This window comes from Phoenix dactylifera, chromosome 8, assembly GCF_051530095.1.
Source record: "Phoenix dactylifera cultivar Ajwa chromosome 8, Ajwa_hap1_PhDact_Kaust_v1.1, whole genome shotgun sequence".
Taxonomy (NCBI): Eukaryota; Viridiplantae; Streptophyta; class Magnoliopsida; order Arecales; family Arecaceae; genus Phoenix; species Phoenix dactylifera.
The window spans coordinates 27,835,427-27,851,110 of NC_143197.1; the positions used below are offsets into that span (position 1 = coordinate 27,835,427).

The 15,684-nt window shown below is 38.7% G+C and overlaps 2 protein-coding genes and 1 long non-coding RNA gene across 3 annotated transcripts; all 3 read left to right on the top strand.

Annotated features, from left to right (window-relative positions):
* Positions 1-2,090: 2,090 nt before the first annotated feature.
* LOC149753060 (uncharacterized) lies at positions 2,091-3,386 on the top strand. The gene is made up of 3 exons (XR_016396084.1): positions 2,091-2,583; positions 2,712-2,768; positions 3,181-3,386. It is a non-coding gene; the product is annotated as an uncharacterized LOC149753060 (long non-coding RNA).
* Positions 3,387-3,507: 121 nt separating this feature from the next.
* On the top strand, positions 3,508-5,820 carry LOC149753061 (putative histidine kinase 2). The gene is made up of 4 exons (XM_089924968.1): positions 3,508-4,173; positions 4,317-4,692; positions 5,017-5,689; positions 5,811-5,820. The coding sequence occupies exons 1-4, from the start codon at positions 3,508-3,510 to the stop codon at positions 5,818-5,820; spliced, it is 1,725 nt and encodes a 574-aa protein (XP_089781094.1).
* LOC149753062 (putative histidine kinase 2) lies at positions 5,732-8,161 on the top strand. The gene is made up of 2 exons (XM_089925056.1): positions 5,732-7,022; positions 7,822-8,161. The coding sequence occupies exons 1-2, from the start codon at positions 5,820-5,822 to the stop codon at positions 8,029-8,031; spliced, it is 1,413 nt and encodes a 470-aa protein (XP_089781182.1). The 5' UTR covers positions 5,732-5,819; the 3' UTR covers positions 8,032-8,161.
* Positions 8,162-15,684: the final 7,523 nt, after the last annotated feature.

A 15,684-nucleotide genomic window follows, 5' to 3' on the forward strand; every position in this document is an offset into this window, starting at 1 on the left:
TCTCCAGTGATAAAAATTATTCGGATTTGGGTTTTAATCATGTTTTTGTTATTGGTAGAGAGAATTTGCGCTCTCCTTGCTTTCTTTCAATTATGCTCTCTCTTATATGGGCCTCACTCTATTACCAAAAATTCTATACTTTTCAGGCGGTTACACTCCTTGGGAGCCCAGGTTTTCTCATTATATATAGTGATCAATATCAAGATATATCACGAATATATTGGCTGAGATGAAAGTTGGAAGGTGGAGAAATTTTAAAAAGAAACAAGATAATTGTAGATCCTAGCATTAGATGGAAACCAAAAATTGATATTTCAATCATTGGACATTTATTTTTTTTATATATTTTTGTCAAAGTTAATTTAAGATAGTAAAAAGAATATGATTGAAAAATTTTGATCGACTTTTATTAAAAATATATTAGTGAATGTTCTAAGATATACTTGTTTATACTGACCTAGATAATAAAAAATGATAATTTTAGATATATTAGATTGATAAGCACGAGGACCAATATTCTAGATATATCATATTTATAAGTGCATGATATCAATATAAGATATAATCCCCTCTCTTCAATTCTAAGATAAAAAACTTCGATATGAGAATTCTAAAATAGATATTTGAAAAATTTGAATATTTTTTATTTTCTTATATTAGCCATCCACAAGTTAAGGAACTCGGTAATGAGAAGCTAAATATAAGTCGTTAGATGCAAAGTTCTCTCTCTAGCCAACTAGTCAACACTTCTACTTTTTTGTAATTGTCGTAAATGCGCACAAGCTAGCATTATGATGGATATCATATGAAAGAGTTGAAACCTGCAACATTATTATACTGCATTTAGTGCACAAGCATGCATGATTTTTATTGCACCCCCATTGATAGATAATTATCGCACATTTATGAAGGTATATATTATAGAACTAACATAGAATCCAAACATGTGAATTTTGTTTAAGCTATAATAAAAAGAAATACTGCATCCTTTCCATGAAAAATTAATATTCTCAATATGGCATATGATGGGAACGTAGAATTGATTAGCGATTAGTTCATGTGCGAAAATATAGGCATGGAGGGGTCATTGCATCTTAATGAGGTGCTTATTTACCGCAAAACACGGCATGTTGCCCAATTGCGAGGTTGAAGACATGCATATTTGATGCAAGAGTAGAAGGGCAAGCTTATTTATTGAAGCTTTCATCATCATACAACAAACACAAACACACACACAAAAAAATTCAATTCGTGACGCACTTGTCTCTCCTAAGTACTTAGTTTTCATTACAAATCACTAAGTCCTCCTCAGACATTGAATCCTAGAGATTGACCATCAATTGATGTCAAGATCATTTGGGAGGAGTATTGCGCATCCTCCTTGTCTCCTCAAGTTTTTTTTAATAAAAAAATCTAATTCAAACACATAGAAGCATCAGCATGGAATGATGAGTTGTATTTTCCCACCAAATTAATTTTTAATTCTTCCAGGTACACAAAGTGAGGGAAGCAAAATTATGCACATTTCAAAATAATTAAGCTGGATCATGCTATTTTCTAAAGCCAACATCAAAATTTGAGAAACAAGCACCTAGACGCAAGAGCAAAAACAGAAAGCATACAGAATTTAAGACTGGTAAGATATGAAATGATTTGCACAGCAAGATCCAACCTACAAACTTGCCATGTGTCATAAAACATTTCAAATGAAGAACTAATATAGTTATTATAATTTAAATTGACTGAATCGTATCAATGACTCCTTACCTCTGATGTGCAGAGAGAAACCATCGCCCTTGGACTTCGCATCATCCAATCATGCATGAAGGAGAGCATATGCGCCTTCAAAATCTCTTAGGCCCGGAAGACCCGGCGAGACCGTACCGGCGAAGCCGCTCAGTTCGGCTCAGCCAGCGAGTAGCGCGTTCTCGGGCATTTCACCGAACACGCTCCGCGCGTCGCGGAGGCCGCCGCCGTGCCCCGGCCGGCGCCGATCGGAGGTGGGAAGGCGCGAAAGGATAGCTTTCGATAAGCCCAAAACAACGGTGGAGGCCGCGCAGCGCGTCCGTTAGTTTCGGGGGCCGCTCGAAGATTCCAACCGAACCGGTGGAGGCCGCGCGGCGCGTCCGTTAGTTTCGGGGGCCGCTCGAAGATTCCAACCGAATCGGTGGGGGCCCACGGTTTGGGGGGCTCGGGCTCCATGTCGCGTGGCAGCGTCTCAGAGTCAAGCATGAATAGAAATATTTTCGCTGCCGGTCTACACGAGTCAAGGGGAAAATTAAACGGGAGTCCAAGGACCGACTTCTTGCTATGCGCTAGGGTTAAACGATTTCATGCTCATTGCTTAGGGTTTTGCTTCTGTATCCTATTTAATTTACATATTTAAGAAGGTGAATATCGTTTTTGGCCTTATCGCTGTTGTTACCTAAAAAAAGAAAATCTGGGAAGATTCTCACTTTGAGTTGTTTTTGGTGATCAATTTTATATAAAGCATTTATACATTTCCAAAACAAGCAGGAAGGGAAAAAAATAAGAGGTGCATGAAAAAAAAAAAAGAGCAGAGAGAGAAGATTTCAAGAAGAGGTAATGCATCCATAATCCTTCGCTCTTAAGGAAGAGAGTTAAAACTCTTTATCTTCTTTGCTGCGTATCTAGTTTTCTTTCAGCGTTATCCTCTTACTCTTCTTCTTCTTGATCTTTTTGACATGCAGGCAAGAATGAGTGCGAAAATGAACGCTTTTCTTCATTACTGGATCATATTCCCTCTGGTAATCCTTCTCTTTCGATTTTTCTATATCGTTTTCTTCGTTGTTTTCTTTTGATCGCTTCTCGTTCTTCATCATTCTTTCTCTCTTTATCGTGTTTCTTTTTTGTTTTCTTTTTTTTTTCATGTCATTCTCTTTTTCATGAATATCATTTTCTTCATTGTTTTTTAATCCCTTCTTTTTGTTCATCATTCTTTTTTCCCATCTCTCTTCTTTATTATTTTTCCTTTTTTTTTCATGAGATACTCTTAGGAGAGGGTTCCGGATAGGATTAGTTGGCCATGTGGTTGCATTCCCTATACTGTCTTATTCGATTAATCTATGCTTATAAAAATAACCTTCGTCCTTGTTGGATTGGAAGATGGAATAAGGTGAAAATGGAATTAGATGCTACTGTGATCATTAACACATGCAGGTTCTAGTGGCACTGGGCGTCAGTGCGATCTCGGTGATGGTACTCATGACCCAGCAAATTAAGCCCGCCATGCGGGATGATCCTTATGATCCTGTCAAGTTGTTGCTGGCGCACGTCCATGACCGTGCGGATCTCCTGATGCAGGCGAATGCCACTGTATTTCATGTCACCAGGGTGCTAAGCTCCATTGGAGACTTGTCCGCATTCTCCAACATCACAGACAAGGTAGATATTAGAGTGCAATATGCCATTAGCAGAGTAGGTTGGTACTGAATTGATGTTTTCGATTTGCAGGTGGCGCCAAATTTGTTCCTGGCATTTGCAACAATGCCATGGATATCACAGATATCTTATGTTGGTATACATGGTGGAATGCTTCTCTCCTATTACAATGATGAGAACCAGGCGCGCACGATGTTTTCGAATATTTCAGATTCTTCCAATTATTCTGCTGCACATAAATGGTACAGCCAATCAGTAGATCGAGATACTGGGATGGTGTATGGAGATGTGATTCCTTGCTCTCCACAACAAATTGGTTCCCAATGGTTTCAAGATGCATTAAATGGTAAGAGCAGGTATGCTTCATGGGGAGTTGGCTGGAACAAAGCTAGGGATCAGATGCTCTTTTTCACTGCTCCAGTGGCCAGATCAGGAGTTATTTCCATCGGAATTGCCATGAAAGATCTCGTTGATAATATTTTTCGTGTCAACCTTTGGGGCGGGCACTTGTATGTAGCTACAGAAGATGGGCATGTCATAGCAGAGACTGGACCACCGCATACTCGCTATGTGCTTGGTAATAATACAGTTTCAATCCATGTAATGGATAAGAGTGATACCTTACCACTTGAAAAGCATGATAATTTTTCATGCCAGCTTGATAACCCTGAAGGTACAGGCAGTGATCCATCTCATACTAACTATTTGAGCATTTGGGGCAAGAGATACAATTTTGGTTGTGCTCATCTTGATGTTTCTGGAATCAGAATGGTAATGCATTGGATATTGGTCCTGGAATTAAAGCTTTTTGATGCTTTCTTCTTATGAAATGATGTCATTTTCAGTTCAGTCCTTTCCATTAATAGTTATGCCTTGCCTTGCTCTAAATTGATCGAATTTTGGTTATTTACTAGGTATATGTAATTGCTTTTCCCTGTAAAGAAGTAATTCCCCTCGTTCATAAGATGAAGATAGTTGTTGTCTCACTGCTGTCACTTATGATTCTCGGTGTGATTGTCGGAAGTTCCATCATGCTGCAACTGTTGAGGAGATCGCGAATACAGGAAGCATTTCTATATGCGAGCCTCATCAAGCAAAAGGAGGCGATTCAACAGGCAGAGCGGAAGAGTATGAATAAGAGCTTGGCATTTGCTAGTGCCAGCCATGACGTGCGTACTTCTCTCGCAGGCATCACTGGCTTAGTAGAACTTTGTCGTCTTGATGCCACCCCAAATTCCAAATTGGATAGGCACTTGGAGCAGATGAGTACTTGTGCATCACAATTTCTAGGTATATAGTTTCCTTATCTGGTTCTTCATGATACGACACGCGTATTTAATACAGAACCACTTTCAACATCATACAAATGTACATACATATAAATCTAAATGCATGTATAGAAATTATTTTTGTTTCCCCTAAAAAAAAAAGAAAACATTTATGTTTGCTCGTAGTCCATTGTTAGTTTCTTTCATGCTTGATCTTGGAAAACTTTGTTAGCTTCCTCTTCAAATCAAAATTTTCTATCGATACCCAACTGATTCAAGCTTAAAGGGTTGTGCTGATGGAGTTCATGTTGTTAGTAATTTATCATGTTACTCTAGTAACATTCAGAAAGAAAACATTCTACAGACAAATTACTGATTTCTTTTGATGAAACCTTTTTGACAGGGATAGTAAATTCAGTTCTCGATACAAGTAAAGTAGAAGCAGGAAAGATGCAACTAGAAGAGGTTGAATTTGATATGGCTCAAGTGCTTGAGGAGTCAGCAGACATATTCCATGTTGTCGCTCTTAAGAAAGGCCTAGAGGTGATTTGGGATCCTTGTGATTGCTCAATTCTTAGATGTTCAAATGTCAAAGGAGATTGTCGACGGCTTAAACAGATTCTCGATAACCTACTTGGCAATGCAGTGAAGTTCACATCCGAGGGACACGTGGTTGTGCGTGCTTGGGCTAAGAAGCCTAGCTTAGAAAATTTTAAACTTTTTTCGAACCATGAGTTTCGCTTTCCTAGCATATTAAGCCATCTGACAAGGTGCCTTTGGAAGAATGAAACTAATATGGAAATTCTTAATCCTGTTCAGCATGGCCCAGATTCTGTTGAATTTATTTTTGAGGTAGAGGACACTGGTAAGGGAATACCCAAGGAAAAGAGAGCTTCTGTCTTTGAGAACTATGTGCAAGTCAAAGAAATAACTACTGGAGGACATGAGGGCACTGGTTTGGGACTTGGAATAGTTCAATCATTTGTAAGTAAAAATTACATCTGTTGCTTCTTTGTAACGTATATTCAAGTTTTTTTCCTGTGTTTTTTGCCTACAAATTTGTTGCAAATTTTCTATGCTTTACCTTGATTATATCTCTGTTCGTTGAATTGATATCCTACTTTCGTTTACTATTATTAGGTGCGACTGATGGGTGGTGAGATTAGCATTAAGGAGAAAGATCCTGGTGAAAGAGGAACATGTTTTAGGTTTAACATTTTTCTCAAGTCAAGTGATGCATCTTTGGATGGTGAAGAGAATACCAATTCTCAGTTGCATCCAAGAAATACATCTGTTGCTCGTACTCAACTTGCTGGGAAAAATGTGACTGCCCAATCAAAAATTCGTGCCATGACATTCAAAAGAGGTCTTCAAATGGAAGGAATTCACTCTCTACTTTTGATTCAAGGTGAAACAAAAGAAATTATGCAAAGATGGATGGAAAGCCTTGGAGTAAAGGTATGGGCAATCGACCACCACAAGCTTCTTTATCCTTCACTCGAAAAGATCAAGAATAGTCTTTGTGCCTCTGCAAAGCCCGATTCAGTGTCACGTAGCAATTCCTTGTCCAGAACCACATCTCTCAATTATAACAAAGAAAATGAGGGGTGTTCTAGCTCTGTAGATGTGGCTGATCAAACTTTGCCTCTTACCACTAAGGAACGTCTGAAGAAGCTAAGTTTTAGTGGTTTGCCAACTTACATTTTGATTGTCATTGATTTGAGCAGTGGAAATATGTCAGAAATATGCTCGATTTTGAAGAATTTTACTAGCAGCATTCATAATATCCAGTGCAAGATTGTTTGGTTGGCCAGTTTCAATACTCCGGCCGCTGATTTAAGTAGTTCTAATCAGGAGAAATGTGATCTTGTTTTGCAAAAACCATTACATGGTTCTCGTTTATATGCACTCCTGAAACTTTTACAAGAGTTCGGAGGAACAAATGTAGATGATCCACAAGGAATACAGATTATGAATACAATGCAAGAACGACAACAATCTATCGAGCTTGGTTCTTCTATGGATGATAAAACTTTATTGTCCAATTCTTTTGCTTCGCAATCAAGCCAACATACCAACAAAACATCTGGATCGAGATACAGTATGGATGATGACACACCCTTAAGTGGCATGAACATCTTACTTGCGGAGGATATGCCCATTTTATCTAAGGTTGCTAAACACACACTTTCAAGACTTGGTGCAACTGTTGAACATGCTGAAAATGGGCGGGATGCTGTGGACTTGGTTACAAAGGCTTTGCGAGGAACATCTGATAAGCACAATGGAACTGCCCAACCACAAGGAGATTTAAAGCCTTTACCTTATGATATTATTCTAATGGATTGTGAGGTAAAATTTAGCAATTATGTATTTATACTAGTAATAATCATTGTCGTCCAAAAGGAAGGTAACTACTTGGATTTGAAATTCTATAAAGAACTCCAAGTTAAAATAAGGATCTAAGTGGCTGACTTTGAATGACAAAACTTTTTGACTGTATTGGTCAACTGGGCTCGAGTCCAATGTTGATACCCCTTTCCGAAGGGCTTGATCCTAGGCTAGGTCTAGGATTTAAACCTTGGTGGTAACACATTACCACTCCATTGCTCAAATAAATAAAATTGTTTTAGTATATTGAGTAGCAGCATATGAAATCATCGTTAGAGTAACCGAATATCAATACATAAGTGCTCATATGGATCTATTTATTGATTTTCAGATAGAAAGTACATTAAATTCCACCTGTTATGGTAAGTCTTTCTGAAAATAAAATAACAAAGTTTGTGATGATTTTTGTCCCTTCAGTTTTTTTTCTTAATGTTTATAGTTCTTATCTGCTAGAATGCACACACATGCATATATAACATATTATAATGTTTTGCACTAAATACCATGTTAAGCATCGACTTGTATTTCTGTTTTATGTTATCTTATTTTTGTTATTATGTCTATTGATGTATTTATTTGTTACTATGCTTGCAAGCCATTTAAAAATGCTATTACTACTTACCTTGCACATAAGCATCTCATCGTGCATTGTACTCTCTTATTTCATATAAAATGGATGATGGTTATGTTGCAGTACCTTCACAATAATTGTCTTATTTAACTAAATCAGTTTTCTGATATCTTATTCTTTTTCTCTCAGATGCCTATTATGAATGGTTATGAAGCAACAAGGAAAATAAGGGAAGAGGAAAAATATTATGGTTTCCACATCCCAATAATTGCTTTGACTGCTCATGCGACACCTGAGGAAGAAAGGAAATCAATTTCCGCTGGAATGGATTTCCATTTGACAAAGCCACTAAAAAGTAATGAGCTATTGGAAACTATCAATAATGCTTATCAAAACTAAAACAAATGAATCGACTATATTGCTATACAATTTGAACTGTCATTTCTTTTCTATTATGTCTTTGTTTGTACTATAGATCAGACAAATATTGTAAGTTTTTCTATTATTACATTCTCCTTGTTTGCTTAAATTGGTTGTTCTATGACTACTGTGTTTACTTAATTATAACACTTCATGGGCATGGCATTGTATCTGGTTTTGTGTGCGTGTGATGTGCAAAGGGAGCATTCATCTACAAATACAAACTTCGGTGACTTTCAATAGAAGAACAATAAGCATGAAGTGGCTCTAAATATCAGTATCACTTCATTCTATCTACTGTGCTAGACTCTTATTGAGATGGCTGTCCAGTTTGTGATTCTGCATCTGATGGAGGGCCTGCTAGTTCTCTGAGGCTTCCAGACAAACTTTCTTCTGCATCCAACAAACTAACTCACCGAATTAGTTTAAAACAAAAAGGACTCAGAAGCTTGAAACTAATGGCAATTTTCATATCCTCAAATTAACTAAAACATTCTGCTATCACCTTGACTTCAGGACGAAAGATAGGAAGCAAAAGAAGAGCAAGATACGAATGACTCTTAATGAGTAATGGCTAGATTTGGGGACAGGATAGAAAGAGGTTTGAGAGCTTAACCTTGGCTTCAATTATCCATACAATAAGGCCTTTGGCATTTGGAGGCAATAAGGAGAGCCAGTAGTGTATATATATGTATGTATGTATATATGTATGTATGGATATATATGTATGTATATATATGTATGTATGTATGTATGTACATATGTATATACATATGGAAGCATATGGAGAGACTGTTCGTGTGAAGATCCGTGTGGACGCGTATTTAGTCTCACATTGGTTATTTGCTTGGTAGATCTTGGAAACTTATACAGGATCAAAGAACCCAAATAACACCTTTCGGTTAGCCACTTTGGGTGAGGTCTTGAGTTGTCACAAATGGTATTAAAAGGGATCTGACCCATTATCTATGTGGGCTAGAGGACACTGCAGCATAGATCTATTGAGGCTGACCACGAACCGATCGTGGTGTTTGTGATTAGATTTGAACCCTTAGCCTGACGAGGACGTCAGAGCTTGAATGGAAGGAGTATGTGAAGATCCATGCGGGCTTGCATTTATTTCCACATCGGTTATTTGCTAGGTAGATCTTGGGTACTTATATAGGATCAAGGAACCCAAATAATATCTTTAGGTGAGGTTCCGAGTTGTTACAGTTCAATATTAAGACATTAAAGGTCCAAAGCGATGAAGAAAATTGGGTTCATTCATACTTCATGTCTGATTTAAACGGTCGGGGGGGGGTGTGTGTGTGTGTGTGTAGACTAAGGATACTCTAATTTATGTAAATCCTTATCAACTTCCACATGATGTCGGGCTGATGGAAGACAACTCAAAATTCGTGCAACCACGAGCTCTTCGTCTCTTTTGGCGGGCGAACATGTATCCTAATATTGGACCACGTACGACATGCTCAGGGGCCCAACTAATAGACCAACCGATCAGACGTGCGGTGGATGCCGTGTTCTTGGGTTAATGGGGCAGCAGATGGATGAGGTCCAAGAGAACGCACGGACGCCATGGCTCCTTGTCGGCTGAATCCAGTTGCTTGCAGCCGATGTGCTTGAATCAGAGGGTGGGCTGCGGTGGATGCCGTATTCTTGGGTTAATAGGACGGTAGATGGATAAGGCCCAAGGGAACACACGGCCACCATGGCTCCTTGTCGGCTAAATCCAGTTGCTCGCAGCCCATGTGCTTGAACCATTTGGCATAACGCAAGGGGCACACAGAACTCTAATTTTCCACATCATTAATTGAAGAGATACCCAATATTAGCTGCGTGTAGACTCTCCACAAAGAGCTATAAAGATAATCCAAAGGACTTATAGATGTTATAATATTATTTTCACACCATTTTGTATTTGAATTTACATTCATTCGTTAACTCCAAAAAATGTACGGGAAAAAAGAATTTACGTTCATTAGCTGAGCTATTCATGATTGTTCAAAGTGCGTCATAGAATTCTAAATGTTGGCTTGATGGCCAAATACTAATAAATACTACATGAAACAGACATATATGGAGAGGGAGAATTCAGTCAACGAAATTAGAGCTAAACTAGTTTACCATGGCTGCCATGATTGGGCTGAAGCTGTACTATTTCAATTTCCAAGCCAATTAGATATCAAGCAAACTTGAATGCCACCTAACAGGGCTTAATTAAGACAAGATGTCATGTGTACCTACTCCTTAAAATCTTCCAAGGGGACCAGATGATCCCCACCCTCCTACCTCTTGAAACAATAGCCTAAGGTATATATAGACAGAGGACACGCTGTGTGAATCTTAATGATTTGTCAAACGTTAATAAATTTGCCTGATGGTATATCATAATTCAACATCCATCCTATCTGTTTAAATATAACGATCATGTAATGAATAGGCTTGGAGTAATTGTATCAGTGGGCGATTGTTGAAGGCTTCCTGAGGTGGAGAAGGGAGAGCAAAGGGGCACCTCATCATACAAGAACTTGGTGTATAATTCTCCAAGTGGGCATCAGCCATCAGTCCATTTCAGGCTTTTTGACGAGGGAGACACTGCCTTGCACGCAATTAACTTTGTCATGTATAACTTGGTTGCCCCCGGTATTTTGTTTCCTTTACTTTCTTTGTTTTTTTTTGTGAAAATTAGACGAGTATAGCAGCCTTGCGTTGTAAGAAGAAAGGTTTTAGTCTACATCAATAGGTTTCAATTCTTGTGAAAGCAGTACGTACTAATTTGTTTACTAAGATGATTTTGGTGTGAAATAGGGTTATCCGAGGAAAAGATTAACTAAATCTTTGCTCAAAAGAGAAGGTTATCTAATCTTGAAATAGGTACATGCCGGACTTACAACTAAACCTCTGTCATTCACCTAATTAAGTTAGCATCCATCCAACTCTGTCACTTGCTTTCAGAGGTTGTCTAGGTTAGAGATTTATTAATAGTTCATGCTGCCATAATTTATTTAAATAGTGATTTTTGCATTATGTAATTGTTGATTGATGGCATGTTAGGGCTTTTCCAGATCACATGATACATGGATGAGAAAAAAAAATATAACACAAATCTAATTGGTGTTTGGGTTTTGGTCAATGTCAAGGAAAGTAAACCACCTTTGGCTGTTTACTTGTATCCAAGATTTTTTTTTTTTTGAAAAAGAAAGTTGAGAAATATGGTGGGGGTGGCAGAATCATAGTTCAAACTCTAGATCTTCCTCAGGTGAATAGAAATACAAATCAGTTGAGACAAAGCTGATTGGCCTTATCACCAAGAATATGTCTCACGTCCAAGTACTTGGGTCGGTTCATATGTTGCAGAAATATTCTTCTAGGAATTGATCAATGAAATTGGTCTACAGCAATAAATGACAGTTGCTTTTATCTGAGCACTGAAAGAGACTGAAAGAAGACTTGCCCCAGTTTTTATCAGTGGTGGCTGTCCCTAAAAGAATCCAAGTGCCCTTTTTAAGTCCATATGTTTTTATTAATAGTGTGATGAACCAACCATAGCTAGAGAAAGGAATCTGACTGTTATATAAAGATGGGCTAGAGATGGCAGTCTTCTAAGACAAACACGCTCTTGATTGTCTCCATTACCATTTCATTGAGAACTAGCTGCATTACTTCTTGCTAGAGATGAGTTTTCCATCTGAGAAAAACTTTAATATATGTTATCTCAGTACTACGTTACTTCGTAGTTACAACCTGACAACAACATGAACCAACCTAAAAATTAACCAGGATAGATCCTAGTATTGCCTTGACATTATATAAGAGACTAATTGGTTGGAGATATTAACTTTTTTTTTTTTAACACATGACTCTCCATGGAATTTTTTTTGAAAGTAGTATGTATGAAATCTCCCCACACAAACAATATACCATATCTGCCCTAACCAAGTAACCTAAGTTTGATCCTTTCATCACCCGATCTCTGCCCAAATTTCTTCTATTTTAGTTCTTAGAAAAGTAAAAAAAATGCACATTAAAGACTTGCTTTGGGCATTTGTTAGTACGCATGTAAGTGTAACAACCGAGGACCTCATCCAAAATAGCTATTCGGAAGATATTATTTGAGTTTTTTGATCCTGTATAAGTATCCAAGATCTATCTAGTGAATAACCGATGTGGGACTAAACACACGTCCGCACGGGTTCTCACATACTTTCTCCGTTCAAGCCCTGACGTCCTCGTCAGGTTAAGGGTTCAAAATCTATTCAAATCTAATCACAAACACCATGATCGGCCCATGGTCAGCCCCAATGGATCCGTGCTGCAGTGTCCCCTAATCCACATAGGTTATGGGCTAGGTTCGCTCTGATACCATTTGTAACAACTCAGGACCTTATCCAAAATGGCTAGCTGGAAGGTATTATTTGGATTTCTTAATCCTGTATAAGTATCTAAGATCTACCCAGCGAATAACTGACATGAGACTAAACACACGTCCGCACGGATCCTTACAATAAGTTTGATCAAACCTTGGCTTGGCAATTCAACACTCAACTATCTCCTACATATTTCATCACTCTTGCAAGTTACACCGATCCTCTCATGCCAACATGAGGACATGGAGGCACCAGTGGTCTCATACACTGATCCTCTCATACCTCATGTTAATTGTTAAGTAAATAGTTGGCCGAGCAAGCTCACATACTTGGCTACATTTTCTGTGATTGTTTGGTCGCACCCAAGAGCAAGCGACCATCAAAAGTCTACGAAGCAAAGAGTCCAGGCAGTGACACCAGTGGCTTGATGATGCCATCATTTTTTTCAGATAAAGATGATGCCACCAAATTGACCTCCGAGCACTCTAAGATCAGTAGAAAGTTGAGATGGAAGAGCGATATTATTTCGAAAGCTTGAGATCAACTCCATCTAGGTTATCTGCTTTAAGGCTGAGAGCTACCTCCCCATACCAGAGAGCTACGTCCCTGGGCCTGATTTAAAATGACAACAGCTATAACCATCTTGGGGGCCCCCAATCTTTTTGTCTTTTTTTTTGATGGAAGGATGAAGTGAATCAAAACACAGAGTGAGAGCAAAAGGCCATGCGGAATGTACAATGAGATGACAAGAGTGGTGAGAGATGGGGAGATGAAGAGTAGGGTGCCCCCGGTCATAGCTGAAAATAAAAGAAATTATGCCCATTACTTCAGTTTTTCATTGTTCCTACACTAAAAATAGCTTGTTTAGAATTCATATTTTGTAGATATTAATCAAATTATACCATAATTGTTCCTATATCTTGAATTAGATTATGAACTAGTGAATCTTCTTGAACAAGTTTAGTATTATCAAATAAATTTTATCTTTTATTTTTCTATTGCTTCATCTTTTCTTAGAGGATAGAACTTTAAACTGCAGAAAAGCCGAGTCCTTTTTTTTCAATTAAGGAAGTCAAGGATGTATATTCTCTCTTTGTTCCTTTATTTTTCTTTATTAGAAAATATTTCTTCTTTTTTTTCCATCTTTCTTTATCTCAATAAATTGGATAAAGTTTTTTGTTCTTTTGCTTGATGATAAAAAAAGATCGGTAAAGTTTAAACCCCAAGATAATTGCAAATTGAGCGGTGCTAGAAATTTCACACCAGAACAAAGCCGTATAGCTAACTTTCCCGCTCCAATTTTCACTATCAACTTTCTTTCCTCCCTTTATTTGTTGAAAAAGATTAGGCAAGATCGATCCCAATTCATCAAGGTTATGCAGCAATTATAAAAAAATGAACATTTTAATTAAAATTAGATACGCAGTTTGCTTAAAAATTAAATTACATCATATCCGGATAGATTAGAATCTGTCCTAATAATTACGCCTCTCTACTTAGCAACCAGTGCATCCTCGAAAAATTAAATTTGAATTATTGTAATATAAATGCATCTCTCTCCATTTCCCTTACAATGAAAGCTATACCACATCCAGTACAGATTATCAACAGGAGAAGAAATTGGAAAGCTACAGCTTGTCCTTCTAACTTGTCTGTGTGAGATTTTTTTTTTTTTTTCTTTGTTACCTTTCATTTAAGAGAGAGCAACGCAGTGAGTGAGAGAGATAGAGAGAGATTTCTTTTTTTTTCTTCTTTTTTTTGGTAAATTGACGTCTCACTACACATGACCGTGAGAAGGTCCAGAGCAATCATAAAACAAAACGCGATCAAATACCTACGGCACACGATCGGACGAACCTCATGATACAAACTCGGAGTGGTGGGTTGCATAGAAGGCGACCCAGTTCGCAGCACTGTTCGCCTTTCGAAATACATGCGAGACCCGAAATAACTCGAGCTCCTCCACTATGCGCCAAATATCCCGAAGTAGAGGGTGTAGGTCCGGCTCGGACTGCCGGCACCGAATCCAGCCAACCACTATGGCCGAGTCGCCCTCTAGGAATATACGCCGAGTGCCTAGGTGCACTCTAGCACAAACGAGATCTTCCCACGTCGCGTGCAGCTATACCACAGGAATGGTTCCTCCAAATGTATGCCGATCTCCGGCCACAATCAGTTTGAAGTCCTGGTCTCTAATCACAAAACCCACGCCACCTCTACTGCCGCCATCTGATATGCTACCGTCGAAATTCATCTTAAAAAAATCGAGGGTGAGGCTGCTAGGGTACTATCGGTATCATCGCATACCTAGTTAATTGCTATACGAGCCAAAAAAACGAACCTCAAGTATCCCTGTCATTTCTAGATGACGTATCAGCTGCAGTGCTCACTAGTTCGGCTACGAGAGAGATCTCTTTGTTATCCTATCTTGCAGCCTTCGTGGGGCCTTACCCCTCTGTCACGGGCCCCACCTTAAGTCCAGCCTGACTGCTACGACAAAAACTGGCCCATTACGCTGTCCAAACGAGACCAGCTCCGGTGTACCCAACGGACAACCGAACCCAGCTTCGCCGTGACTCCGCCCTCGTTTGGATGGGAACAAACGAGAAAAGCATGAGCTCTCCGGCGGCTAATTTAGCCACCAGAGGTGTCGACTTAAATAGGATGAGAAGTTTCCTTGGTAGCTTCCCATGGTAGCGAATGAACGCAAACCATTTTTGCACCCGTCGCATTAGTTTAATTAAAGTCTTTGGACTTTTCCCTGGCGGGAGAGGCCGATGGTGCCGCGAAGGGCCTGCATGAAAAAGACCATCGACGAAAACCATGGTACGTGGTCCTATTTTTTTCCTTTTGTGGCAGAGAATGGTCTCCTTTTCCTTTTATTCTTCATAACATGGTCCTATCCTCTCAGATATCACTTTTTTTGTTTGATACTCCATCCCTAGCTTGGAATGTCATGATTCAATCATTGTCACCAGCATCAACTTGGACCTAAGCATGGGCATGAGTTGGCTTGGAGTTCCGAGTTTACCACAACCATCACGAAACTAATACCTATTATTTATGCACACCGGATCAAAATTGATTAGATCTAAACATTTATGTGCTTGCAACTTCATGCATCTAGACTAGTTTTAACATACGATGCAATTTCTATTATATTTTTCACAAGCTTTGACGTGGACCTAAGAATGGGCATGAGTTGGCCGAAGTTCTGAGTTTAACTGAACTATCACGAAACTAATAACTATTATTTATGCAC

Excerpts from the sequence above, each read along its gene's own strand:
- LOC149753062 (XM_089925056.1), top strand. The coding sequence starts at position 5,820 with ATGGGTGGTGAGATTAGCATTAAGGAGAAAGATCCTGGTGAAAGAGGA. Across the intron at positions 7,023-7,821 it reads TTATTCTAATGGATTGTGAG|ATGCCTATTATGAATGGTTA; the intron begins GTAAAATTTAGC and ends TTTTTCTCTCAG.
- LOC149753061 (XM_089924968.1), top strand. The coding sequence starts at position 3,508 with ATGCCATGGATATCACAGATATCTTATGTTGGTATACATGGTGGAATG. Across the intron at positions 4,174-4,316 it reads ATGTTTCTGGAATCAGAATG|GTATATGTAATTGCTTTTCC; the intron begins GTAATGCATTGG and ends GTTATTTACTAG. Across the intron at positions 4,693-5,016 it reads TTGTGCATCACAATTTCTAG|AAAGAAAACATTCTACAGAC; the intron begins GTATATAGTTTC and ends AGTAACATTCAG.